The sequence below is a fragment of the Solanum lycopersicum genome, chromosome 6, assembly GCF_036512215.1.
Source record: "Solanum lycopersicum chromosome 6, SLM_r2.1".
Lineage (NCBI taxonomy): Eukaryota > Viridiplantae > Streptophyta > Magnoliopsida > Solanales > Solanaceae > Solanum > Solanum lycopersicum.
The window spans coordinates 50,115,287-50,143,185 of NC_090805.1; the positions used below are offsets into that span (position 1 = coordinate 50,115,287).

The 27,899-nt window shown below is 33.1% G+C and overlaps 5 protein-coding genes and 2 long non-coding RNA genes across 9 annotated transcripts; 3 read left to right on the top strand and 4 right to left on the bottom strand.

The window, feature by feature from the left end:
• Nucleotides 1-362: 362 nt before the first annotated feature.
• Nucleotides 363-3,507, top strand: LOC101261529 (serine/arginine-rich splicing factor SR45a). Its single transcript, XM_004241134.5, has 7 exons — nucleotides 363-485; nucleotides 1,368-1,390; nucleotides 1,465-1,542; nucleotides 1,616-1,727; nucleotides 1,891-2,040; nucleotides 2,423-2,486; nucleotides 2,572-3,507. Exons 2-7 carry the CDS (start codon nucleotides 1,368-1,370, stop codon nucleotides 3,303-3,305), a joined length of 1,161 nt encoding a protein of 386 aa, XP_004241182.1. The 5' UTR covers nucleotides 363-485; the 3' UTR covers nucleotides 3,306-3,507.
• A 198-nt stretch (nucleotides 3,508-3,705) lies between these two features.
• On the bottom strand, nucleotides 3,706-5,225 carry LOC101261827 (uncharacterized). Its single transcript, XM_004241135.4, has 3 exons — nucleotides 4,825-5,225; nucleotides 4,600-4,740; nucleotides 3,706-4,069 (listed from the first exon to the last, which is right to left on the bottom strand). Exons 1-3 carry the CDS (start codon nucleotides 5,014-5,016, stop codon nucleotides 3,926-3,928), a joined length of 477 nt encoding a protein of 158 aa, XP_004241183.1. The 5' UTR covers nucleotides 5,017-5,225; the 3' UTR covers nucleotides 3,706-3,925.
• A 122-nt stretch (nucleotides 5,226-5,347) lies between these two features.
• On the bottom strand, nucleotides 5,348-9,017 carry LOC101262123 (uncharacterized). Its single transcript, XM_004241136.5, has 3 exons — nucleotides 8,573-9,017; nucleotides 8,136-8,276; nucleotides 5,348-5,807 (listed from the first exon to the last, which is right to left on the bottom strand). The coding sequence occupies exons 1-3, from the start codon at nucleotides 8,762-8,764 to the stop codon at nucleotides 5,664-5,666; spliced, it is 477 nt and encodes a 158-aa protein (XP_004241184.1). The 5' UTR covers nucleotides 8,765-9,017; the 3' UTR covers nucleotides 5,348-5,663.
• A 2,197-nt stretch (nucleotides 9,018-11,214) lies between these two features.
• LOC101261240 (protein OCTOPUS-like) lies at nucleotides 11,215-13,569 on the top strand. Its single transcript, XM_004241133.5, has one exon. It carries the CDS (start codon nucleotides 11,553-11,555, stop codon nucleotides 13,452-13,454), a length of 1,902 nt encoding a protein of 633 aa, XP_004241181.1. The 5' UTR covers nucleotides 11,215-11,552; the 3' UTR covers nucleotides 13,455-13,569.
• Nucleotides 13,570-15,131: 1,562 nt separating this feature from the next.
• On the bottom strand, nucleotides 15,132-18,069 carry LOC101248587 (AT-rich interactive domain-containing protein 2-like). Of its 3 annotated transcripts, none has more exons than XM_069298851.1 (3): nucleotides 17,939-18,069; nucleotides 16,358-16,448; nucleotides 15,132-16,219 (listed from the first exon to the last, which is right to left on the bottom strand). In XM_069298851.1, the coding sequence occupies exon 3, from the start codon at nucleotides 16,216-16,218 to the stop codon at nucleotides 15,415-15,417; it is 804 nt and encodes a 267-aa protein (XP_069154952.1). In that variant the 5' UTR covers nucleotide 16,219; nucleotides 16,358-16,448; nucleotides 17,939-18,069; the 3' UTR covers nucleotides 15,132-15,414. The 3 variants fall into 3 exon arrangements, with proteins under 3 accessions (XP_069154952.1, XP_025887540.1, XP_069154951.1); XM_026031755.2 differs by lacking the exon at nucleotides 17,939-18,069 and adding an exon at nucleotides 17,037-17,706; XM_069298850.1 differs by having other exon boundaries at nucleotides 15,132-16,448; nucleotides 17,939-18,068.
• Nucleotides 17,389-20,548, top strand: LOC112941721 (uncharacterized). Its single transcript, XR_003247287.2, has 3 exons — nucleotides 17,389-17,526; nucleotides 20,279-20,335; nucleotides 20,417-20,548. It is a non-coding gene; the product is annotated as an uncharacterized lncRNA (long non-coding RNA).
• A 3,257-nt stretch (nucleotides 20,549-23,805) lies between these two features.
• LOC138349187 (uncharacterized) lies at nucleotides 23,806-27,394 on the bottom strand. Its single transcript, XR_011221869.1, has 2 exons — nucleotides 25,752-27,394; nucleotides 23,806-25,646 (listed from the first exon to the last, which is right to left on the bottom strand). It is a non-coding gene; the product is annotated as an uncharacterized lncRNA (long non-coding RNA).
• Between the last annotated feature and the right edge of the window lie 505 nt (nucleotides 27,395-27,899).

Here is a 27,899-nt window from a genome sequence, read left to right on the forward strand (position 1 = left end):
CTCGCTCGCTTCTCTCTTTCTTCTCATTCTCTCACTTTGCCATATATACAAATACATATGTATAATATACAATTACTAAATGATATACATGTATATTTCACCTTTCTCTCACTCTCTCCCGGTCTCGCTTGTTTCTCTCCTCCGGTCTCGCTTGTTTCTCTCCTCCATATAACACATAGTTACGAATTATAATTATTAAACTATAGTTATAGAGAGTAATTAGCTATTTTAAATGACTATATACGAAAATTTCTCCATTTAAATATGGATAGAAACAATTTTTTTTTTTTTTGGTTTGGTAGAATAATGTGACAAATTCAAGTCCAATCAAAAAGGATTTCGTGTCCCTCATCTAGAAACTTCTTTACGCTACAGGTATATAGTAGAAAGCCTTTCCCAACCGAGTCATTTTATTTCGAGAGCCTTCGCAAATTAGAGAGAGAAAGAGAAGTATTTCGATCCTACGCTACCATAATCTCTTCACGGTGAGTCTTCTTTTTCCATCTCTTAATTCCTTTCTTCGATACGAATTAGCTAAAAAGCTGATGAGATTGTATGTCATTTGCGTTTGTGATCGGCATCAACGTTTGATTCAAATTGAATTTTCTATTACCTAAGCGGATTAGATGATTCTTCCGTTCATTTTTTGCCCAGAACATAGAGAACTAAACAGTCTCGGTCGATTTTTGGTTTATTGTGTATTTTTGTCTTTGAGTTGATTTGTGATTTTGTTGTTTTGACATATAGCAATTAATGCTTTTCACACTGATCCTTTTGAATTCCAGTACATCCACGGGAGCATAAATATATATAGATGTGTAAAGCGTTACCAGTGTTATAGATTTAAAGTCAGAATTAAAGCATAAAAGTGGAATTGGTTCAGTTCTATTATCCTTATATAAAAGTTTTAAGTACTTGATCCGCCTCTATTTTTATCAGTAGCTAATTGTTGTTGTCTGCTTGGTTTGACAAATTTCAAACTATGATCCTATCGCATAGTTTGTTATCCTTTAATCACCAAGGAGAACTTTACTTTCTACTTTTATGATTGCTGGGATTCTAGAAGCTAAAAGGTAAAGTAATAGAGGAGAATATAAGATGGGAATTAGGAAACCTTTAATTTAAATCAAAAGATAAATTGATGTTCCGTTATTGAAACGGAGTAGACAGAGTGAGGCAGAGTCGATTTAGAGGAATTATATTGTCTGCATCGGTTAGTTTTGTATTGTTTGACAAATCAGTGATCTTGATTTGATGGTTTTACTTACTATATATCTGCTGGGTTTGTGATAAAACACCCTGTTTTATCGTCTTTCTTCTCAATATTATTAGCCTAAGCTTACCATTCTGTTTGATGTTAACTGCAGATGTCGTACTCCAGGAGGTCAAGGTATTGTTGGTCTTAATATGGGTTTTATATGGTCATTATTCCTAGTCATGTTCAATATGACATTTATATTGCAGGTATTCTCGCTCACCTTCATACGATCGATATAGCAAGTCTGTCTCAAGGTCCAGATGTGTTTCAAGGAGTCGGTCAAGGTACATGTTGGCAATGTTCTATTAATATGGTGGTAATTAGAGTTCATGTTATTTAACTTTATTATAATGGCAGGAGCTGTGATTCAAGTGATGTTGAGAACCCAGGGAACAATTTGTATGTGACTGGTCTCTCAACCCGCGTTAAGGAGCGAGATATTGAGAAGCATTTTTCTGCTGAGGGGAAGGTATGTTTGTTGCTTCTTCAGATTGCCTTCCCGTTCTCTGTAGTCAGTTCATTTAGGTCTTTTGCACTTTATTCAAAAGAAAAGAACTCCGTAGGATTTGCTCCCATGTGCGTTCACATTGTCGAGGATATCAACCTCATTAAATGCTTTTTTCTCTGGTTAGGTTGAAGATGTTCGTCTTGTTTTAGACCCATGGACCCACGAATCTCGTGGGTTTGGTTTCGTGACGATGTCCAGCGTTGAGGAGGCTGATCGCTGCATCAAGTCTCTGAATCGCTCAATACTTGAAGGCAGAGTTATCACCGTGGAGAAGGTAGAATTTATTGAATATTTGCTCAGTTTTGTTGAATCTTATGTTTGCAATTTTCGCTGGTATCAGCTCTCAGTTGTATCAATATCTTATATTTGCTTCAGTAATTTGATCAGTTTGAAAGTTGTTTGCTTGTTTCGCCTGAGTTTCTTTGGCAGCAAGGTAGCTGTGTGTAGCAGCTCTTCACCAAAGTCCAAATAACAAATCAAAACACATCAAGCAAACAGACTGTCAACCAGAGGGTTGTAGCCTTCATTTTTCTTTATTCAGCTGCGCCCTTGTTGCTATTGTTCATTTTCTATTGGTTACTTATATCGTGATATTGTTATATTGCATCAACCTGCCAGAGTCTAGATTTGCTGTCTGACAATTGTATCCTATGCAGGCCAGGAGGAGAAGAGGTAGAACACCTACTCCAGGAAAATATTTGGGGCTTAGAACTGTTCGCGGTATGATATTGTATCCTTTCCTAAGCAATAATTGACCTGGGTTATTTGTCTGTGATGTCTTCTAATTTCCACCTTGTAAATGTAGTTCGTCGTGAATCACGAACTTATCCTCATTATTCAAGGAATCACTCTCCTTGTTACTCATCTGAAAGCTACAGGAGCAGGAGCAGGTCTTACTCTCCATATTACCGACAAGAGCATAGATCATACTCTTATTACAGAGGACGCCAGAGATCTCACTCATCGTATTACAGTCGGCACCACTGCTACTCAGAATCACCTTATTCTCCTTACTATAGTCGTGGAAGATCTTACTCTCGATCTTTATCCCCATATAATGGGCGTGATCGGTCCTACTCTCCAGATGACTGTTATTACAGAAGGAGCCGTTACCATGACTATTCTCCCGACAATCATCGGCGTGATCGTTCCTATTCTCCAGATGACCGTTACTATAGAAGAAGCCGCTACCGTGACTACTCTCCTGAAAGCCATGATCTTTCAGACTCTCCAGATGTTCGTGACAACAGAATGAGCCGCTATCGCGACTACTCTCCGAACAACAGTTACTATTATCGAAGGAACCGATATCGTTCCATTTCTCGGAGCATTTCTCCTCGGTATCGGAGAAGCTACTCGCGCAGTGTATCACCTAGGTGGTCAAAGAGGAGCTATTCAAGAAGCGTTTCCAGGAGCAGCTGCTCTCGTAGCAGTTACTCTCCTAATCAGAAGAAAAGCTCTAAGAAGAGTCGCAGTGTTAGTGCATCTTCCAGATTTGTTTCAAGGTCTGTTACACCTAGGTCTTCACCTTCATCATGAAAGGACTACACTACTAGGAAGGTCTAGTCTGTCACTCTCTGTTGCAAAGAGTTTAAAGTTGTATTAGATTGGTCATTCAAGTAGAATTTCTCAAGATAACATATCTGCTTTCCAGCTTATGTGACTGGTGGAAATGAGATCTAGCTGTACTATTGTGTTTGTAATTTGATGCAGAGGTAATACAGCGTATTGACTATGGAAATCTCTCAATTTCTTCATTGCTTTCTATTGGCTTTTATATGTTGGGTGTGTATAACATAGGATTTCATGGGTCATCACTTGTGAGTTCTCCTGTTGCTACATGCGGTGCATGACTTTTGCAGCCTTGAACTAGTAGTAATTTGCACAGCTTTAAATGCTATAGCCTTGATTATGTGTTGTTTCTCTAGTTTAAATGGAGTTACAGAGTCCAAGAGGATTATATATATAAAAACCATTACACATACATAATCATCAAAAGAATAATGGAACTCTAAGCAAAACATATCCACCTCCATTGATGAGCCTATGTTTACATTGCACTGTTTCTCAGGGGCACAATGCTGCTCAATACATGTTATCTGAAAACTATCTGATGAAAGAAGAACCAAAGAGGCATTTTGGTCTAGATAAATATTTCGTCACATTTTACTAGCATATTTACCAAATAATGAATGCCGCCCCTCAGCAATTAGCTCCCCAGTAGCTTTATTTTTCACAAGTACACTTGTTCCAGAATAACCTCCTTTCTTACCCAAGACTTGACCGATGATCTCCAACTCATCCTGCAAATATCCCAAGAAAAATGCATATAACAAAGTCTGTAATCCATCAGTAATAGGCAAATGCACATTCTTTGGTAAATAAGCTAATAAAATGTCTGATTACTCTTCTTTACTGAAGGACATTCAAGAACGCTGGCCACATCTTAAAGGTTCAAAAGCAAGAATCTTCTATTGAATAAAATGAGTGTAGGACTGTGAAGAAGGTGCAAATGAAAGAGTTTGGTGTACCGAAACTAACTGCAACATCTTCCAATCCAATTCAAGTTTCGATAATATATCCATGAATTTCATCAAATAATTGGCATAGCTAAAGGTTAAGTTTTACTCCATACTCGAAACATATAGGCGGTGTGTAGACTGAAAAGAGTAAACAAGTGCGTTGAACCTATCAAACCAGCAAATCCTGAGGAGTTGAATCAATGACTATTTCTTTCTTTTTCTCGTTCCTCATCCTGATTTTAAGTATTTTCAGAAAATTCATAAACCAGTAATGAACTCAATTGAATGGGAAGAATTAGGGATATACTTACATCAATCTTCGCACTTGAATGAAATGAAATCGACATGTCTACGGATACATTCACTGGGTGACCCCCAATATTGACACATCCAGCCCCAACAGCGTCAATAAGATTGGCTATAGCACCAGCTGCTAATTTTCCTTCTCTGTTCTGCCAATTCACATCAAACAAGCTCTAATCTCCATGCAATAGAAACTCGAGTAGAAAAAAAAAGAAGAAGAGGGATTTTGATACCGTGAGTCGAGGAGGAACTTTGAATGTGCAAAAGACACGATCGGATTCAAGCCTATCAACTCGGATACCTCTGAGGGCATAACACTCGTAGAGACTAAACTCCGCGCCAGTTGGGATAGGAAGGAAATCAAGTGAGGAAACCCGGTCCGATTCTTCCTGGGTCAGTTCAAGGAAAGCTTTTGATTTCTCCATTATTTCTCTCTCCTCAAGCTTCAAAATATAATTACACTTTTTGGGCTTTTCTCATGAATGATTTTTAAAAATCATTTCTAATGAAAAATAGATAAACAAATAAAATAATTTTTCAGTAGTCACACAAATAGTTAATTTCAATATTTTAAAAAAAATTGTTAACTGAAAGAGGGGGCGAGTTGATCCTTCGAACCCAACAATTTTATTTTAGTGCCTTACATTGATATATGATAAATATAATCTGAATTGGGTAAAAATTGGCCTGGATTATATTATTTTTCCACAAATGTATATAGAAAACAGTAGGAATGTGATATACGAGTACTACACATTTGATGAATAATATGGCAATTGCAATTCCTGCAAAATATATGTTTGAGCGTTTATCTCACTGTTGATAAAATCTTATATCAATCAACTATGCTTCAATCCTAAACTCAATATATGTCCAGTATACATGAAGTTATAATAAATGCAATGGTAATCAGCACCAAATGCCTCCATTAACAAGCAAATATTTACATTGGACTTGTTCCTCACAAGTATAATGCTGCTCAATAAATGTTCGAACGAAACATACGTCTAGACCAGAAGCTGGAAACTGAAGTACATCTTCAAACAGGCATCTTGGTCCAGAGAAATACACTTCACATTTTACTAGCATGTTTACCGAATAATGAATGCCGCCCTTCAGCAATGAGCTCCCCCGTTGTTTTATTTTTCACAAGTACACTTGTCCCGGAATATCCTCCTTTCTGACCCAAGACTCTACCAATAACCTCCAACTCATCCTGCAAATATCCAACACCAAGACGTAATCCATAAGTAGAGGTTGAGTGCACATTTAAAAAGATGATAAAAAGAAAGAACTTTTGAATTTGAAAGATGGGAGTGATCAGAGGCAGGATAAACCACTTTGGGTTGGTTCAGACCCAAACTTACTGAACTGCTAGGATGAAGAGAATAAGGGGAAAATACGTGACGTGATGCAACCTATCTGAAGTCTTCTAGATTAATTCATGGTATTGGCTTACGAAGAAAGATGTGAGGAACTATCAACTCACGTTGGGTGGATAAGCAGCAATAAGTGAAGTACATCACTACCTACTAACTGATGGACACTCGTGCAGGAGAGGCAAGCAACTTGGTTCCATTCTCAAATTAGCCTGTGTTTTAAAAATATATTCTACTCTCAAAGGTCAGTGCAGTATTGACTTGTACAGGCAAACAGTTTTATAAAGAATGGGGATATAGAGGTGATCCAACAACAAAATGCACCTCTTATAAGGATTAAAATACATACATAAAGGTAAAAATTGAGAGTATATTTATGCATAAACAAAATGCATATACAGTAGGCAAGGCTGAAAAACATTAGCTAGGGAAGGACCACAAAAGATGTTCTATTTACTCGATCAAGCATTACTCAGATGGCAACAATTTAATTATTTTAAAAGCCACCTCATGAGCCATTGCTAATCACTCAATCCTCGCTGTCCACTGAAAATGTGGTGGCCCTATCCCCTATATTGCTTTGCAGAAACAATTATATTCCTCATGCCAATATAAGATACCTCCACACATCTCACATCCAATCTCTCATGTATATGCTGTCAAGTTCTTACCATCACATTTCTTGACTAACTCGGCTTTCCAAATAACCAACCAAACAATGCCTCCATTTCCTCTACTTATCCAAACACAGACAAGTTCTTACTTTACTACAAGCCAAAGTTAAAAAAATATCCAAGTTTTATGGCACCAACGGACCAAACCTAGGATGAATATTAGAAATCTGACCGTTTCATTGGAGTTTGTACTGTACGTGATTGCAAAAGAAATGATTTTGTGTTGATGCATATCCTTGATGAACTCAAGAAAACTGAGGCAATGTTTTGATGGATAGCTGGTGAATCATAGAAGAGCAGTCTCTCATGGACAGCCTTCGGCTGTGATCTCTATTGCAGGTAACTCACTTTGAACGAATCTCAAATGGGGTCTTGCTTTATCCAACTTAACCTTAAATTGCATTGGAAAAATATTGAACCCAGTATTGATGCCAGTAAAAAAAAACGAAATTATATAAGGTATCCATTGATGCCATGTCTAAACACTCTTATACAACAAAGAGCTCCTGTCATATACCCAAAGCTCTGCCCAGCAAACCAAGCCTTACAACACTGCCTAAACCTTCATATCTTCAAACTCCCAAGCTAGTCTAACCAATAAAATTCCACCGAGGAGTCTCTAAAGAACAGAACCAATATGTTAATTGCATGTTAGTTACTGAAGACATAATTGCCAACCAAAGAAATTGGATGCTATGTTAGCCAAGAAGGAACTGAGGGATTAAGGAGGATGAAGAGGTTTGGAAGGATGATGAACAAGTTTTGGGGCAAGGAGTCCAGGACATAGGGACACAGAAGTGGCAGTACTCGATAGAGTCTGCAGACTCCCTAGAATAATCAGAACTCAGGACTCGATCAACAAAACGCTCTGGTTATATTGGTGGACAGTGGGATTATACACAATTTTGTTAGTCTACATGTGGTGAAGCAATTAAAATTTTCATTAGTGCCTAATAAGGTATCAATGGACATGACCATTTCCAATTGACATGCGATCAAAGATACTCTGCATTACAGTAACAATGCAAGGAGAAGAGTTTTTTTGTACTTAAGAACGGTTAAAGTTAGTACACATAACCTGGTCTTAAGGATGTACTTGATTTACCTATTTTCCATCTATAATGTTGCATACCATATAGTAGTATATTGTTTCTTAAAGAGGGGATATTCATCACTGACGGACAAACTGAAAAGGCAAAACTAGCTACTGATAATCATTTGAAAAGTCAGCTAGTTTGTAAGCAGGTGTAGTGTAGGGTACGCAGCTCATTATTTTTATAATTCAGCTATTTGTGAGTGATGAATGTGGAACCTGTCTATCTTCCTCTTTATGCATTTCATTCTTTTCTTCGGTGATTTCCTCTTATTGTTTTTTCTTTCCTTGTTATTCTAAAATACATCATGAGCATACTAAAAGGTGCAGACATCTGACAAAATTCATGAACCAATAATGAAATCATTGAAAAGATAGGAAAAATGAGGAGCACTTACACCAGCCTTTGCACTTGAAAGAAATGAAATCGACATGTCCACTGATACATTCATGGGGAGACCCTCCACGTAGACTACCGCACCCCCAACTTCATCAACTAGATTAGCAATGGCACCAGATGCTAGTTTCCCTTCTCTATCCTAAAAAGATAGACCAAAAAAAAAACTTTCATTCCAAGCAACAATCCAATAGAAAATACAAGAAAACAGTCTACTTGATTTTAAAACTTCATCTGCATATATCCCAATATTCAAATCCTAAACTTTTATGTAATGCTTTTATATCAACCAACCCCTTTAATTTTCAGATACACTCTTCAATCCTTACTTTGTGATAAATATATTTCTATACAACTATCACAACATTCAAGAATCAAAATGGCAAACACATAACACAAACTGGGAAAAAAGGGGGCACAATTAGGGGTTTGTCTTACAGTGAGACGAGGAGGAACTTTGAAGGTGCAAAAAAGTTGACCCGGTTCAATTCGGTCAACCCGGATCCCTCTGAGAGAATAGTACTCATAGAAGCTACACTCGGTACCGAGCCGATGAGGAGGAAAAGCAAGAGACGAAACCCGGTCCGATTCTCCCTGGGTTAATTCAAGAAAAGCTTTAGCTTTCTCCATTTGCTTTCCTCTTCTTGTTCTGGAACAGAATTTTGGCAATTTCCCTTGATTTTACAAGCGTAATTTGGGTATTTTGAGGGATAAGATGATCGTAAATTGCTAATCGAAGAAGATGAAAAAAAAAAATGGGTAACGAGTGATGAGTGTGTAGAGATTTGGATGGGAACTTTGTGCCTCTTGAGCTAGCAGGTTTAACGTGAAGGAAACGGATGAACAAACCAAATATATTGACGACTCCATAACGTTTTGTTTTAATATAACATGTAAGATGGAAATAATTTCGATAAGACGTGAAAAATAAAATATATTATTTTAAATACATAAAAAAAGGTGATCAAATAAATTGATTAGAAATGTGAGAGATTGATAATAGTAAATATTACGAAAGTTAAAACTAGTCGAAGAATTATTTTAATGTATTAGGACATGACCCTTAATTTAAATAATAGAACATAAATGTCAGAGTATTTATATAAAAAGTTACTAATAAGATAATCTAGTGTGGTGATAGTTTAGAGAGGGAGATGAAGGAGATTAACCTTTAGTCCTTATTAATAGTATATTAGTTTCTTATTTAGCTTGATTTGTTATATTTTGTTTTTATGAAGATGAAAGTATTTTATGATCTTATCCAATAGTATATTACTATTCTATAGTATTATTTGTATCTTATTACTAGTATTCAATATTTTAGTTTATAAATTGCATTTAGAAAATACTTTAAAGTTACGTACATGAATAAAAGTTACTTATATACTTTAACATCATTAAAATAGAATCTTTAACTTAATAGATAAATTTTTTTTATATAATTTATTCGATAAATAATATTTAGAATAATTTTTACCACCCGCCAAATTTAACATTGACCTTGTTTCCTAGGGTTATTTATGCTCTTTCTTTGGCACGTGGACTTGAGACTTTTAGGCCCATATGCCAACATATATTTGTGAATCTAATTTGTGCACAGCTTTAGAGGTCTTAAGAATCATGGCATCTTCATAGTAAAAACGTTACACTAGACGTTAACTGATACCTGAGTGAAAAATAATTAATTGTTGCATAGTACATGCCCCTGTGTTGGCCCAACATTTAACTATTCATTTTTTAGTACACTACTCGAATAAAAGGGAAAAAATTAACAAAATTATAAACTGATAAATATTTTTTTATTTTTAATTAGAAATTCCTGATTTAAAAATCTCCAAGGTATAAACTGAAAATTTTACCACTAAATACAAGTTTTTTCAGAAGAAAGTATATAAATATCGGTTTTAACGTTGCCATTTATCTTGTATTTGCTTTTAATTAATATTTTTAATATATATATTTTTTCATTTAACTTCAAGGGATCGTTAGGTTGAAAATAAGTTACCTTGAGATCAATTATTTTGTGATTAACTATCATGGAAAAATTTATCCTATCACTATGATATAAATGGTGGAATAAATTGTCTTAAACATGACAATCAAATAAAAAATATCTTTTTATCCCATCACTATTTTTTTCATCCCTCATACGAAATCCCTTAATATACAATGTCTAAAGTTAATTAGACTTAACAAACTCTAACTTCAAATGTATGTGAAGTTTCATATAATTAAAGTTAATTAGTCTTAACAAACTCTTACTTCAAATGTATGTGAAGTTTCATATAATTAAAGTAATGTATGTGAAGTTTCATATAATTAAAGTTTATATAAATATGACTAAAGTTTTAATCAGTTTTGTCTCACTCCATATTTTTATGCTTGAACTTTATCTATACGTGTATGAAGTTTAGACATAAAATAACAAAAGTCTAATCATATATAATTTGAACTTCAACTATATATAACTTTAAGGGATTGTTTGGTAGAGTGTATTAAAAAAAATGCATTCATTAACCTCGTGTATCACTAGTACCTTGTTTGATACTATTTTTCAACCTATGTATAACTAATGCTTACATTGTGCATTAAGGTGTTTATTGCTAATACCATGGATTTTTAGGTATTAGCGATGCAATGTTTTTAATGCATGCATTATTGCTCCTCAATATATTTTTATATCTTTTCCACCATAATAGTGAATGACATTTTTGTAAATAATTTTTCTAATGCGATACATTATATTTTTTTTAATGTATCAAATCAAACAATGAATACAAATAATCTATGTATAATTAATACAAATATTAATAATATAGTCTATTTTGCACTACATTAATACACTCTATCAAATGACTCCTAAAAATATCGTGTTTGAAACAAATTTTAGACATAAAATAACAAAAGTCTAATCATATATAATGACTCGAATTTCAACATTTCAGCTATATATAACTTTAAGAGTATTGCGTTTGAAACAAATTTTAGACATAAAATAACGAAAGTCTAATTATATATAACTCGAACTTCAGCAATTCAACTATATAACTTTAAAAGTATTGTGTTTGAAATTTGATTTTTTCACACCTAACTTCAGACACTCCACATCTAAAGCGGATAACTACATCAAAAAAATTCAAAAGCCAAACAATGTTTAACGACACTATTGAAGTGAATTATATACAAATTTAAATTTAATTAAGCTTTAGTAGAAATATCGAACGACAAAATAAAAGGTAAATTAATGAATAGAGAAAATCTTAAAAGAGAAGGGACAATAAAGGGTTTAATGAAGGGTTCTTTTGCTTATAGTCTCTTTGGATCCCTTATGCTCTGAATTTTTTCTGTCCATCTTGTCGGAAAAACCCAACTCCCATTCATAAATGAGCCCATCTTATGCTGTCCCACTCGCATTCCAATGACTCGTACCACTTCACAAAACCGCACCCGCACCCGAACCCGCCGTCTTTCAGCTTGTCACCGCCACCCATCGGAGCCGGTCACCGGCATCTGTGCCGCATGCCTGCGTGAACGTCTCTCCGGTCTTGACACTTCAGCTGATTCTGAACTCTCTATTGTTCCTACATTCTCTAATTCTTTTGAAAACCCATATGCTGATAATGGACCCGGACCCGAACCCGGATTTGAATGTAGCCGGAGTAAAGCTGCTATATCGTCGTTTTCTCCGGATCTCCGGCGTTGTAGGTCTGTTTCTACTGTCAGGTGTGAAGGTTCGTGTAGCTGGTCGGAGCCACGTCGGAGATCTTGTGATGATAGGTCGTCCAGGAATACTCTTGTAAATCTCTTTGGAGTTGATGATGAGGCAGGTGGATCCAATGCCGGTTTCACTGTTGAATCGAAGAACCTGGGGTTGACGAATTTGTCTGATAATGTTTGTCAGTCGATAGTAGAGCATGAAGAGAGTGAAGAAGTTAGGGTTCGTGCTGATGCATTGGTGAGAATAGAGGATATAGATGAAGATACTCAAGATGGAGAGCTTAAGACAATGAAAGAGTTCATCGATCTCGAATTTCACACCAAAAATCACAAATCCAGGGACTTCAGAGACATTGCGGTGAATTTCAGGGAAGCAACTTCAGTCTTCAGCAAGAAATTGCAAAAATGGAGGCAAAAGCAGAGGGAAAAGAAGCTTAATAGCAGAAATGCTGAAGGCAATGATAGGTTTTCAGCTGGAAATGGCAAGTTGATAGGTTATAAATCGAAGGATAGTCGGTCTGAGATTGGGGAATGTGCAACGGGGAGGAGATCTTGTGATACAGAACCTCGATTTTCAGTTGATGCAGGGCGATTCTCGTTGGATGGTCCCGGGATTTCAATTGATGAGCCTAGAGCTTCTTGGGATGGATATATGGTAGCTAGGACTATTCCACGGCTAACACCAATGTTATCAGTTGTCGAAAATGTGCTTTTAGGGAATGGAAATGGGTTTGATAGGCATCGAGCATCGCTTGATGGGCAAATGCAGGCTATAGTAGAAGATGAGAGTAGTTCTGGTGGATCAGGGCAGTCCAATTCAGATTCTTCATCATCACAAAGGGGAAGTAGTTTTGATAGGTCGAGTTCTGTTCAGAGTTTTGGCAAGAGGACATTGGATTTGGAGGTTAACGAAGGCAAGTATATGTCAAATTCATCTCCTGCTCATGTCAAGTTGGTTATTACAGAGAAGGAATTGAAAGATTGGCGCTTGAATTCTATCAAAGATGATCATTTGAACAAGTTTGAATCGTTTTCCAAGAATGGAATTGTTGCTGATAGTTGTGGCACGAAGAAGGGGTCCAAGAAGCCTGCTCGTTGGCGAGAGGTGTTCAATATCTTTGGTAACAAGCAAAAGCTCAATAATAACAAGGGAGAAACCCGAAAAGGAGAAGGAGAAACTGTCAGTTCAGTTACTGATACTAATAAGAAGCAAGGGGATAGGGGTTATGATAATGTAAAAGAGGTTGCTCAATGGAGGCTCACACGAAGCAGCAGCATTGTTGGGGCTAGAAAATCCTGCAGCAGCTCCTACATTCCTGCTAGGAATTCCTGCAGCAGTGCTTTCGATCAGCCTAGGAATTCTTGTGACATGACTGAACTAAATTACAGTAAGAAGAAAGTTGCTGAACGTGCTGCGTCTGCTAACTTTGGCAGGGATGCTTTTCTGCTGGAGAGGAACAAGAGTGTCAAATGCTCTTCAAATGACATCGATAATGGTACGTTGCCATTTTATTTGATGCCATTGAGGACTTCTAGGAGCCGTAGATTCACTGAGAACAAGTTAACAAAGCCCCTTCACGCTACTGGCAATGGTTTGCACTGAACTGGAAGGAAGATACTACATGTAGTTTACCTCGTATCTGATTTTGTAAAAAAACAATTTATCTTTGTGTATCGGCATACCTTGTTATTTGAATATCAAAATGCTTTCTTTATAATGGTTAGCTCAAATATTTTACTTTTGTTTTCCCTTGTTATTATCTTCCCTTAATAGTTCCAATGTTTGAAAATGGGATTTAGAAAAAACATCATCTTAGTGGATAGTGTACTTTGGGTCGAGTCTCAAAAGATTTGGCCAAGTAAGACCCTAGGAATATCTAAGTATCAACTGCTTTGGATGTTGCTGACCTTGATGTCGAAGTCCCATTCCTTAACAGTTACAGGAAAGGTACTTGTTGCATCTACTGCTTCTTTGTTTCTATGTGATAGCTATTTGTGATTGACCATGTTTCGTGTTTTATGAGGATAAATACAGCTCTCATTTTCTCGAGTTGCATTGTTTTGGAATCCTAGAGAAACGCTGCTTTCAAGTACCTTGTGCTAAGCCTCCCTCCAAGTAATCTTAGAAGAGATTATTTCAAGAAATTCGAAGATATAGTATGGAGCTGTTGAAAAGTTGCTCTTTTCTTAAGGGTAGGAGATGAGAAGTGGAGTGATCATGATTCTTCTTGTTTTAACAACACCTCTCACCAGGTCCACCCGCTTTCTTTTCCTTATGATTAATTTTGCTCCTATGGGTTTGAACGAAATGAATCCTTTTCATCGAGTGGTCTTCATCCCCTTCACTCTCCCAGGTGCTGCATCTGTCTGTCCATGTCTTCCCCTTGTCTGTTTGATGTTCCATCCCATTCATTTAATGTAGAATTTTGGAGTTGGAGGAGTTTCAGTAAGTTCTATAATCTGTTGGGTAGGGGTCGGAATGTTTTTGTGCTGAAATAATGTTGCTAAAGGATGAGTGTTTGAAAGGGTCATCTGTTTATAATAGATTCTTGGAAGCAAATTTCTTTTATATGCATTTAGCATCAAATATTGATCCAAAAGTTTGTTTTGAAGCCAAATTGCTTGTGAAAGGCGTAATTTTTGGCGCCTATTCTGACTCTTAAATGCCTTGGTGACACCGAAAGAGGAGAGATCTAACATTCGATGCATTAACTTACACACCTTCTAAGATGGTCAGTAAGATTTGCGTACACTTTACCCTATCCATATTGTGGAATTACGCAGCCACCACGTCTACCTCCAAACCCGTCTTCTCCTTCCTTGCAAGTAATTAACTACTTTGATGATTGCAAGTAAGGTTGCCAGTAGAGGAAAGTGATGAATTGTTATTTTTAAAGAAGAAAATAATTAAATACCTTCAATCTACATAGGATATCGACGTAAAAGCTAAAGGTAATCTTATCACAATTCCTTTTTTTTGTTCCAACTTTATTCTTGACAAACTTGTAAATTCAAATTAAAGACAAAATTTCAAATGGAAGCCGCAAAGTGTGCAACTAGCCTACAGACAAAGGGTTTGTTTGGTGGAAGGTATTAGAGAAAATAATACGTACTGATATCCGCATAAACATAGTTAGAAGACACAATTGCTGAAAATATTTTGTAAATAAACATTTCTTTAGAATTACGAAATGCATGTTAGTTTTAATACACTAAAACGAAGAAATAATCTCTGTATTACTCTCACACACCCTAGCCAACAATATTCTTACACACAGAATCAAAGGATTCAAAATAATCGAACATGCATATTGAAGGGAAATAACAGACAAAGTATGAAGCCATATTGTTCCTTCATATAGTTTTGTTGTGCTAGCCTATCAGGGCTCAATACATTGCATCAATATCCAAAAAATGTCACCTTTTCTTGGCTTTAAAACCAATGTACAAAATGTGAACCCCTCATCCTAAAATTCTCCCAGGAGTGAGAGATAAAGTACATTTCTCTCTGTATATTCCATTTGTCTGTCAACTAATAAGAATGTGTATTGTTACTTCTGTTGTCATCGTCGACCACTTAGGTACCTTCTCTTCAGAGATTTAGAACAAGAACAGGCACCTTTTTTTGCTCGATTTCTTTTATGAGAATGTTTGGGAGCAATGACCTCCTCTTCTTCGTCTTCCTCCTCTTCATCATCGGTGTTAATTGTTATACTATTTGATCTGATACGGCGAGGAATGTGAACATTGAAGTAATAGTTGACAATACTTTGCCTATTCTTGGAAGGAAAAGATGCTAATGCTGGTTTCATGAAACTTTTGCCTTTAGACAAACCCGTCTTAACGAGGGAGCTGAACTTTGTTTGGTCCTTAGTGTTCCACAACTTGGAAACTTCTTCTCCCATTTCATCAAATTTCCAGTCATTAAAGGCTGTCTCCAGTTCAGACTTCAATTTCATGCTTTCTTCTTTAACGTGTCTTTTGACACATCCGATAGATCCAGAGGACCTACAAGAACAATGTTCGTTTCTCCCTTTCCCAACAAGCTCCTCGTTATCTTCCTTGTTTTCTAGGTTATCGGCTCTTGGCCATACCAGTGTACCAAGCCATTTTGAAGTATCAGATTCCTCCTTTTTATACTTGCGTACCATTTCCTTCTTCGATGGAGTAGAAGCTCTTAATGCTACATCTGCTGCTACAACTGGACTTCCCTTATTCGGAGAGTTCGCCCAATCTGGAACATCAACCTGAAACCTGGGTCCTACTGGGATTACCAATTTCCCGCGATCTTCATAGATGAACTCACACCATTCCTTTTTCTTCTCACTGGTCAGGGCTGAATCCGCTAGTTCTTTTGCTTTTGTCATACTTCATCAGAACATGATAGAACAAGAGTGAATGAGTTTATCTCCTAGTGTATATACCAGTGTTCCTCAAGCTATGAAGAATAGAATTTGAACTCAAACTTTTCTATAAAGAGATCACTGTTTTATAGGATACCGGTACCTAGTGCAGCAGAATCACGCGTGAATGAAAGCTTGGGTCGAGTGAAATGGTTGTCCAAGTTCCTCCTTTAGCAGCAACTTAGGCAGGCCTTCTGTACATGCCAAAATGAGATATTAAACAGACGAACGGGTCAGTACTGTTTTAGAGGAAGTACTGGATTCTGGACACCGACGGAAAGCAGAGTTACGTTATAGCACAAGTCTCATCAAGAACCAAATCTAAGAGCCCCCTCTTCAAATGTCAAGGAAACACAGTAAGCTTAATGCAACTACTTTGAAACTCTTGTGATTATCTGTTAGCAAAATTTGACAGTCATGACTCATGACTATATGAAATATGAATGTATTTATGCATATCTGCTACACATTTACTTGGGACTTTTTGGGAGATTAATACACATGCAATGTACATAGATAACTAATATCGTAACAATACTTAGATTCATTCGTAGATACGAATGTCTATCTATATTAAATGCATACACTTAGAAGAAACATACATCACAGATTCACACATTTGAATGTAGAGAGGGATAAATAAGTCTTTATTTATGGCAAAGTCACGAAGAGACACTTTAGAAACTATACAAAGGGCTCTTGATCCTTCTCTCAACTCAACCAAATTTGTACATTATATAACAAGTTTAAAGTGAATTACGAGAATGAATATCAGGACTAACTCTATATTGATGAAAACACCATCTCAATCCTTCGTGATGAATGATCAAATAAACTCAAACAAGAGCTAAAGCAAAATAAACCAACAAATTTCCCCAAAAGCTCCATTATTATAGGAAACGAAGCATCATCCTACAACTTGTTCAATGTTCAATCTCCAAACTCCATTTCTAAATTCTTCAACCAAAACAGTTCTAACTAGTATTGAGGTGGTGATGAAATGATCTTCAATTTTTTTCCAGCTTTCTCCAAATTCTTTTTTCAATCAAACCTCATTTCACTTCTTTCAAAATCTTAAAATCACCTCTAGGACCTTCAGTTTTCCATTTTTTTTTTAAAACAAAAGCCACTGATCTCAGCTCTGCCATCGCCGCTATTGAAGCTAGAATTACAGAACAGAGGAGCAGCGGCAATGAAAAAATTTCGAATTCTAAGCACAAAAAGTTCAACCGAATCAAGATACATATTATTCAATTTTCAGAAGAATTTCAGGTATGTTCGTCTCATCGTTTTTATTTGAAACCCTAATTCCTTATCACGTTCTTTGAACTTTGCCCAATTTCAACATTTTCAAGTTTTCTCGAAATCTACTCAGATTCAGACTCTTCACTGTTTTTGAGCAACTGCGCGATTCAATTTTTCAGGCCGAAAAATTGAACGAAAAAAAAAAAACTACAACTTTTTGTTGATACAGTAGCACATTTTCTATTTTTATTTCATGCACCAAAACATAATGTAAATATTCTACTTATAGGGAAATTTAATTAACATTTAAAGATTCTAATTTTAAGTAATAGTTCAAGTATAAAATATATATGTTTAAAAAGTTAATGAAGAATATCATCAATGTAAGTAACCACAAATAGTGAAAAGGAATTGAAATTCTAAAGGAAAATTCACTTACCTTTTGTTTTCTAAAAAATTGTTAAAATGGGACTAAGTTGAAGTTGCTTGCTAATCTACACCTTCACCTTCTTGAAGAAAAAAAGAAAGAAGGGAAAAAGTGTAACGTAAATAAGAAAGATTTTGAAAAACATTTTATTTTATAGGTATTCTCTAGTTATATATGAGAAAGTTCTACTGAAGCAGACACGTCTTTGTTAATCTGTTTATTTCAGAAAAAATAAATATCAAGTTATAATTATACGTCTTTGTTAATCTGTCTATTTCAAAAAAAATAAATATCAAGTTATAATCATACTCTTTAAAAATAAACTACTTATAACATATTATTATCATCTTATAACACATCAAATTAATAATATTTTAATTAAAAAATATTCAAAAATAAACTATTTATAGCATATTATTAGGCTAAAGTATTCTCACCCCCGTAAACTTGAAGCTCTTTATTAGGTGTACACTTAAACTATATTATGTTTTAATTATCCCCTCAAACTTGTTTATTCCACTATCACGTACACCTTTTTGTTTGGTGCTCCTAGTGTGCCTACATACGCGCGTCAGCTGGCAAAAATAGTGATGATGTGGATTTCCACTTGGATAAATAATCGCCACCTAGATAAATTAAAATGGCAAAAAATAAACATCATATTCCAACTCCTTTCCCAGTCGCCGTAAATCTCTACCACCAACCACCTTATCTCCTCTTCTCATCTCTCTTTTTGATGCAAAATCAATTCTTCACTCTAACCTCCTTTCCGCTACAAAACAACACAGTTTCTTCCAGCTCACATAACACTCCATCTCCTCTCACCTTGCTCAATCAGCTGAATCGAAATCTTTATCCATTTTCAACATTTAGAAACATCACTGCTATCCGAAGAACTGGCCCTTGGGCTTCGATAATGACGAAGATGACGACGACAACGACGTGATGTCATCTGCGGCCGATCAATATTGAAAAAATTAGAGATTTTACATTTTTTTATTGTAAAAAATCTCTCCCTCACGCACCTAGTAGAGTGTGATTTAAATTTCTACGCCAGGTGAACAAAAAAGGTGCACGTGTTGGATGAATAAAAAAGTTCCGGGGGGTAATTCAAACAAAATAAAGTTTAGGTGTACACCGAATAAAAAGCTTCAAGTTCAGGGGGGTAATGAATACTTTTGCCCATATTATTATCAAGTTATAGCATATTAACTAATAATATATTAATAAAAAAAATTATTTTATTATTTAATTAATAATTATTTTATTTTAAATAATTAGTTTCATTTATTCCACTTACCTTTTATCAACAAATTCTTTTAAATTATTACTGATTAATTAAGGGAAAATACCCAAGTACACCCTCAACCTATGCCCGAAATCCCATAGACACACTTATACTATACTAAGGTCCTATTACCCCCCTGAACTTATTTTATATGTAATTTTTTACCCCTTTTTAGCCTACGTGGCACTAGTTTGGAAAAAAAATCAACCATCGTTGGGCCCACAAGATAGTGCCACGTAAGCTAAAATGGGGTAAAAAATTATTAATAGAATAAGTTCAGGGGGGTAATAGGACCTTAGTATAGTATAAGTGTGTCTCTGAAATTTCGGGCATAGGTTGAGGGGGTACTTGGACATTATCCCATTAATTAATTATCTTTTAAAGTTTATAATATAAATCATAAATTATTATTTATTAAATATTAATTAAACTTCATATTATATAGTTACCTTTTAAAAAATTACTCAATAACTACCCATCCCCATATCAGCCAATACTTTATCTTTCCCCAATTACACTCAACCTCTCCCCTATTTACACTCTTTTCTTTCTATCATATTATTTTCGCACGTTTTTTTCACGTTTCTCTCTCTATTAATCAGATAAAGGCAACACACGTTTCTCTCTCTATTAATTAATTAAAGACAACAAGCCTAATTTCTCTGTCATATTAAATCTGAACATACATATTCGCACGCTTAATGTCATCTTCAAGTACAAACCCTTTCAAGCTTTAAACTTAATTCTCAAAATCAGATTAAGCTTAAAATCTTATTCAACTACATCTCTATCAATCTTTCACAAAATTAGGTTTTTTATTTTTCGATCATCAAATTCGCAATATTGCATGATTTTCGAAAAAAATCGTGTTGTATAGATCATCAAACAAGTTTATTTCTTAAAGTTTTATTTTTCTCTGATTCTTTTGTCAAATTATTTAATTTTTATATGTTGTTGCTTGATTTTAGGAGAAATTTATGTTGTATAGATAATGCAGGTTTTGTTCAAGTTTTATATTTGTTTATCTCAAATTCTTTAATATTTATTTGTCTATAAATTTTTAGGATCTGGGTTGTTGAATACAATGTCTAAACCAAATAACCTAAGGAGATTCATAATAGGTACAAACTATACCGGTAACTTCATGGTTGAAATACCATCTTTTGATCTATGTATAACTCAAATTCAATCGCAAATCTCAGGCTATACAGCTGCGATGGAATTAGAGAAGAAGTCGAATGATGAACTAGTAAGGTCTAGTCTTTCTAAAAGAAAAGCAGTGTCAACAGTGAAAGCAATTGAAAAAAAATGTTACAAGAGGAAAGTAAAAAATTCTGTCCCGGACATAATTGAAAAAATCAGTTGTTAATGAAGAACAAGACGAAGTGAGTGAAGAATCACATAATTCATCAATTCTTCTTCTTTTTCTTCGTCTTCTTGGTGTGTGAAACCAAGAGATGATTTTGACTTGTCACAAAAATCCAGCAGTATAGATCTTGTAACACTCATGTCTGCATGTTGTATAAAATATATTTAACTATATATGTCATAATATATTAATCGTTGTATTTGATGGTAGTATGCTTGAATGGATATTTGCACTTTATTAAATGTGTATGATTTTTGTATAAATTTCGATTGCAATATGCAAAAATATATGAACATTGTATGAAAATGTATAAATTTTGTATAAATTATGAATGTCGTATTGAACTTTGATATATGTAACAGAAACAAATGGCATATATATGAACATTGTATGAATATTATATGAGCATTTTATGAATGATAGTAAAGTTCAATGTATATATATAATGTATATACATTGTATGAATTATGAATCCCATATTGAACTTGGATATATGTAACAGAAACAAATGGTACATATATGAACATTGTATGAATAATATATGAATATTTTATGAATGGCAGTATAGTTGTATATTTATAATGTATAAACATTGTATGAATTATGAATGTCATATTGAACTTTGACATATGTAACATAAACAAATAATATAAATATGACAATTTTTTACGAAATCAAATTTTATAAATGTTAATGATAACAACTGCACTCAATAAAACAAACGTGTTTCTAACATTCAAAAGAACACAATAACAAATGTAACCTTACGAAATCATTATTTTTGCACAAGATAATTTGAACATGTCTTTCTATTGTGTCCAACTTGACGACATCTACTGCAAGTCATTTTTGTCCTTTTGAATTTCAAGTCAGCAAACCCCTTTCATCTTTCAAGTTTTGGGCTACCCGCTGTACAAAATTAATACAAAACATATATTCTAATTCCATTAGAAACATATGTTGAATGCCTTGAATCGGACCCGCTACAAACAGAATGGACGGGGGTCTCGCTATGGCAAACCCTATTCTGTAACTCTGTTTTTGCCTCTCCATAATAAAACTGCCCCCTCTCTTCCCGTGGACGTAGCCAGTTTATTGGTGAACCACGTAAATCTGTTGTCTTGTTTTTCGCGTTTATATATTTTCTCGTATTATCTCAAATTCTGCACAACAACATATACTGTAATTTTGAAAAAAAATAAATGGACTTTCATACACAAATGATACACGTTTCGTATAATCTTCATACACTATTAAAAAAAATTTAGACTTCAACGTTACACAAACTTACAATCAGTTCATATAATTCATACACACTTCATACACATTTAATATATCATTCAATGCCCTATACAATACTCCAATTAAACAAACACAGTACATTTTCAATACAAAAGTAAGATAAAAACATATATTATAATTTAAATAGAAACATAAATTGTACACCAAAATTTATCAGGTTACTAAAAAAAAGAAGTGAAATATGCAGCTATGAAAATATTCTTGAATTTTTAGAAAAAATGACTTATACGTTGAAAGCAATCTGAAAATAATCGTGAAATTTTGGAAAGAAGACTACTTGTAACATTGATCCAAATATGTTTTAAAATGACAATCTGAAAGTATTCTTAAAATTCGAAAATATTTGTTATTATCTGGTTGAGTTTTTTAAGGAATTAATTCAAAAAAATAATATTATTTTAACTAACTAGAGATATTTAAGGCAATGATGATAATTTGAAAATGTTTAATATTCCTAAAAATGTGCTAATCATATATTTAACTTTAATTAAACTCCCTAAAAAGTGCAACTATTCATATTAAAAAAAGTGCTACCTGCATTAAATGTAGCAATTAATAAAGAAACAAAAGTTTCATAATTTGTGTTGTCAGTGTGTTAATTATTAACATTAATTATCCATTATTACTTTATCCCCTTAATTTTTAATTAATTGTTAATAACAACTCTTTTTAATAAATTTTAATTAACAATATAATTATTAATAAAATGCTATAGAGTGAGATATTAAATGCTACACAATGAAATTGAAACTCTAATGCCATAACTTGATAATATTATTGTATAAAATACTATATACAAAATTTACACTTTAGTTTACTTATTATCATTATCATCTATAAGTTTTACAATTTTTCAAAATCTCTCATTTTCGCGCATCAAATTATTGTATCTCTCGCAGCAAATTAATATATCTCGCGCATTAAATTAATGTATTGTGTATAAAATATACCTCACGCAACAAATTGGTGTATCTCGCGCATCAGATTAGTGTATCTCTCGTATCAAATTAGTGTATCATGTATAATATGCACATTAGATTAGTGTCTCATGTATAAAATGTAGTGTATCTTACTTAACCATTAATGATTCTCTCACATTAGATTATGTATCAGTGCTCATAGTATTGTATCCATTTTGAATTTTTTTTTGTAATTATAAACTTTTAAGGAATAAATTGTAATTTAACCTTAAAAGTATGTGATATCTGTAATTTGCCCTTAATTTAATCATTGTATAATATTTTCCAAAAAAAAATTAAAAAATTATTTTTTTTATTCTACTTTAATTTAATTAGTGTATTTTTTTTGGTTAAATTATGAAATTCATTTTAGCTAAGATTTTTAGTTTTAAACTCAAGACTTCACGCTGCAGCAAGCACGTATCCGTGGACGTTTCTATTAAAGCGTGCTTCGGAAACTTTAATTTAATTAGTGTATAGTTTTTTCGAAATTATGGAATCCATTTTAGCTATGACTTTTAGTTTTAGTTTCATATTCGATAGTTATTGCTTTATTATTTTGAATTTCGACAATACTTTTTATATCTTGTAACTATTTTGAGTAAAAAATAAATGATCGATACACAAAATGCTTTAAGTATGGGCCTCTTCACATTGAATTTGTGCAAAAAAAAGTAATTAACAACTTAAATATCTAAAAATCATATTAAAATTTAATTATCTTCCTAAATTTTACTTATATCACATAAATTAAAATAAAAATATTAAAATATTAGACTCGTGCAACGCACGGGCACCTGTGTCTAGTAAGATATAAGAAAGAATTAGAGATGAGAAGGATATCTTTGTATCAAATCAAGTGAATCCTTTACTTACTCTATGTAACTTTTGGGTTTTCACAACTCATAATGGAGAATTAGAGGGGTAGGAACACCCATGTATAGTAAGAGAAAAGACCATATAAGGAAATAACCAATATTTATAGATCGAATCATGAGAAATTCGAGGTATAGGAACAATCATTTGTGACACGAGGAAAAAATATATATGAAAATGAAAAAAAAAAGAGGTAAAAGATATTTATCTATTGAATCACGAGGAATTCGAGGTTTAGAGAATCATTTATAACAAGGGTGGGAAAGGTATATGTAAAATTACAAGAAAATTGAGGTAGAAGATATTTATTAAAAATTCACAAAACATGTCTTGACAAAAATATTTTAAAATAGAATAGTTAAAATGAGTTTGACCGGTGATAAATGTATATTCACTTGCCTTTTGTTTTCTCAAACAACTGCCAAAATGGGACCAAGTTGAAGTTGTTTGCCAATCTCCACCTTCTTAAAAAAAAGAAGGGAAAAAAGAGTAAATAAATGAGAAGAATAAATATTATGAAAAATATTTTATTTTATAGGTATACGATATAAGTAAGAGAAGACAAGAAAATGATAACTTTGATCAACTCAAAGTGAAGCCTTTGTGGGTTGTCACAATGGGGAATTTGTTGGAGTAGGAACACCCCTCTTTATAGTAGGGGGAAAGGGTATATATGGAATTATAAAAATAAATCAAGTAAAAGATATTATGAATAGAATTACGAGAAAATTTGAGGTGTAGAAATGAGGTAAAAGATATTTATTGACTGAATCACGAGTAATATAAGAGGTAGATACATTCATTTATAACAGGGCGGAGAAAAGTGAGGTAAAAAATTTGTTCTTAAAAACATGTGTTTCACCTACATTTCATATTTTGATAAACATAATTAAATGTATATGTTGTTTATGATTTCGAGATATATATCTTTGGATAGAATGTATGAAATTTAGATTTAGATGTAAATGCTTATTATGTATTAAATATTAAATTCAAATAGAAAAGTTAAGATTCAAATATATTTTTAAGAATAATCTCAATTGTTAAAAGGATATACATGATTAGTAACAACTATGCATTTTAGGAGAGAAGTCCAAAGGATATCCAACAACCTAGATAGGATTGCTAAAAAAAATCTATAAATATTTCAGACACTATTATCATATTATTCTATGAACACGTGCATTGCACGTGTATTTCATGTTAATTTTTTTATTCTTTTAATGTGCGTTAAGAAACACCAATTGAGGGATACTTTGTAAAGTTTAAAATTAATTCCTTTGAAAATCATAGTAAAATTTGACCACCTTTTAAATTTTATTTATGTCATATAAGTTTAAATAAAAAGTACTGAAGTATTAAGCATGTGCGATGCACTGGCACATGTGTCTAGTAAGATATAAGAAAAAAATAGGGAAGAGAAGAATACCTTTGTGTCAAATAAAGTGAAGTCTTTACTTACTCTTTGTAATTTTTGAATTTTCACAACTCACAATGGAGAATTAGAGATTAGGAACACCCATTTATAGTAGGGGAAAAGGCTATATAATGAAATAACCATTATTTATAGATTGAATCACGAGAAATTTGAGGTATAGGAATAATCGTTAATAACATAAGGGAAAGATATATATGAAAATGAAAAATAAAGTATAAGATGCTTGTATATTAAATCACGAGGAATTCGAGGTTTAGAAACAATCATTATTTATAATAAGGGTAGGAAAAGTATATTTAAAAATATAAAAAAATTGAGGTAAAAAATATTTATGAAAAATTTATGAAACATATATTAACCAAAATATTTTAAAATAGAGTAGTCAACACGAATTTAACCAGTGATAAATGATTGTTAGCTTGCCTTTCGTTTTCTCAAACTATTGTCAAAATGGTACCAAGTTGAAGTTGCTTGTCAATCTCCACCTTCTTAAAAAAAGTGGGGAAAAGTAAATAAATGAGAAGAATGGATATTATGAAAAATATTTTATTTTATAGGTATAAGATATAAGTAAGAGAGAGAAGAAAGGATACCTTTGATCAACTCAAAGTGAAGCCTTTGCTAATTCTTTGTGATTTGTGGGTTGTCACAATGGGGAATTGGAGGAGTAGAAACACCCTTCTTTATTGTAGGGGGAAAGGGTATATATGGAATTATAAAAAATAATTAGGTAAAACATATTTACAAACAGAATCACGAGGAATTAGAGGTGTAGAAATGAGGCAAAAGATATTTATTGACTGAATCACGAGTAATATAAGGGATAGATACATCATTTATAATAGAGCGGAGATAGGTAAGGTAAAGGATTTGTTCTTAAATTCATGTGTTTCACCTACATTTCATATTTCGATACACATAATTAAATATATATGTTTATTTTGATTTCGAGATACATATTTTTGAATATAACGTATGAAATTTAGATACACATAATTAGATTTAGATGTAGACGCTTACTATATATTATACATTAAATAGAAAAGTTAAGATTCAAATATATTTTTTAAGAATAATTTCGATCATTAAAAGGATATACATGATTGGTAACAACTATGCATTTTAGGAGAAAAGTCCAAAGGATATCCAACAACCTAGATAGGATTGCTAAAAAAAAATTCTATAAATATTTTGGACACTATTATCATACTAGTCTATGGACACGTGCATTGCACGTGTATTTCATGTCAATTTTTTTTTATAGATTGTTAGATCAATTGAAATTTTATGCAAATCGTGTGAAGTGCATAATAATGTGCGTTAAGAAACACCAGTTGAGGGATACTTTGTAATGTTTAAAATCAATTCCTTTGAAAATCATATAAAAATTTGATCACCTTTTAAAATTTTATTTATTTCATATAAATTTAAATAAAAAATACTGAAATATTAAGCATGTGCGGCGCACGGGTACATGTGTCTAGTAAGATATAAAAATGAAATAAAGATGAGAAGAATACCTTTGTGTCAAATAAAGTGAAGCCTTTACTTACTCTTTTTGGGTTTTCACAACTCACAATGGAGAATTAGAGATTAGGAACACCCATTTATAGTAGGGGAAAATGCTATATAAAGAAATAACCAATATGTATAGATTGAATCATGAGGAATTCAAGGTATAGAAACAAGCGTTAATAACATAAGGGAAAGATATATATGAAAATGAAAAAGGAAGTATAAGTTACTTATATATTGAATCATGAGGAATTCGAAGTTTAGAAACGATCGTTTATCACAAGGGTGGAAAGGTATATTTAAAAATATAAGAAAGTTGAGGTAAAAGATATTTATGAAAAATTCATGAAACATGTCTTGATCAAAATATTTTAAAATAGAGTAGTCAAAATGAGTTTCACCGATGATAAATGATTGTTAACTTGTCTTTTGTTTTCTCAGACAATAGTCAAAATGGAACCAAGTTGAAGTTGTTTGTCAAGCCCTCCACTTTCTTGGAAAAAAAAGGGGGAAAAAGAGTAAATAAATGAGAAGAATGAATATTATGGAAAATATTTTATTTTATAGGTATAAGATATAAGTAAGAGAAAATAAATGAGAAAGAATGAATATTATGGAAAATATTTTATTTTATAGGTATAAGATATAAGTAAGAGAAGAGAAGAAAAGGATATCTTTGATCAACTCAAAGTGAAGCCTTTGCTAATTCTTTGTGATTTGTGGGTTGTCACAATGGGGAATTGGAGGAGTAGGAACACCCGTCTTTATAGTAGGGGAAAGGGTATATATGGAAATATAAAAAATAATAAGGTAAAAGATATTTATAAATGGAATCACGAGGAATTTGAGGTGTAGAAATGAGGTAAAAGATATTTATTAACTGAATGACGAATAATATAAGGGGTAGATACATTCATTTATAACAGGGCGGAGAAATGTGGGGTGAAAGATTTGTTTTTAAAAAATTCATGTGTTTCACCTACATTTCATATTTCGATACACATAATTAAATGTATATGTTTATTATGTCTTCGATATACATATTTTTGAATATAACGTATGAAATTTTTATACACGTAATTAGATTTAGATGTAGACACTTACTATGTATTAAATATTAAATTCAAATAGAAGAGTTAAGATTCAAATATATTTTTTTAAGAATAATTTCAATTGTTGAAAGGATATACATGATTGATAACAACTATGCATTTAAGGAGAGAAGT

Excerpts from the sequence above, each read along its gene's own strand:
- LOC101261240 (XM_004241133.5), top strand. The coding sequence starts at position 11,553 with ATGACTCGTACCACTTCACAAAACCGCACCCGCACCCGAACCCGCCGT.
- LOC101261529 (XM_004241134.5), top strand. The coding sequence starts at position 1,368 with ATGTCGTACTCCAGGAGGTCAAG. Across the intron at positions 1,391-1,464 it reads TCGTACTCCAGGAGGTCAAG|GTATTCTCGCTCACCTTCAT; the intron begins GTATTGTTGGTC and ends TTTATATTGCAG. Across the intron at positions 1,728-1,890 it reads ATTTTTCTGCTGAGGGGAAG|GTTGAAGATGTTCGTCTTGT; the intron begins GTATGTTTGTTG and ends TTCTCTGGTTAG.
- LOC101248587 (XM_069298851.1), bottom strand. The coding sequence starts at position 16,218 with ATGACAAAAGCAAAAGAACTAGCGGATTCAGCCCTGACCAGTGAGAAG.
- LOC101261827 (XM_004241135.4), bottom strand. The coding sequence starts at position 5,016 with ATGGAGAAATCAAAAGCTTTCCTTGAACTGACCCAGGAAGAATCGGAC. Across the intron at positions 4,741-4,824 it reads AAGTTCCTCCTCGACTCACG|AACAGAGAAGGAAAATTAGC; the intron begins GTATCAAAATCC and ends GTGAATTGGCAG. Across the intron at positions 4,070-4,599 it reads ATTCAAGTGCGAAGATTGAT|GATGAGTTGGAGATCATCGG; the intron begins GTAAGTATATCC and ends GGATATTTGCAG.
- LOC101262123 (XM_004241136.5), bottom strand. The coding sequence starts at position 8,764 with ATGGAGAAAGCTAAAGCTTTTCTTGAATTAACCCAGGGAGAATCGGAC. Across the intron at positions 8,277-8,572 it reads AAGTTCCTCCTCGTCTCACT|GATAGAGAAGGGAAACTAGC; the intron begins GTAAGACAAACC and ends CTATCTTTTTAG. Across the intron at positions 5,808-8,135 it reads TTTCAAGTGCAAAGGCTGGT|GATGAGTTGGAGGTTATTGG; the intron begins GTAAGTGCTCCT and ends GGATATTTGCAG.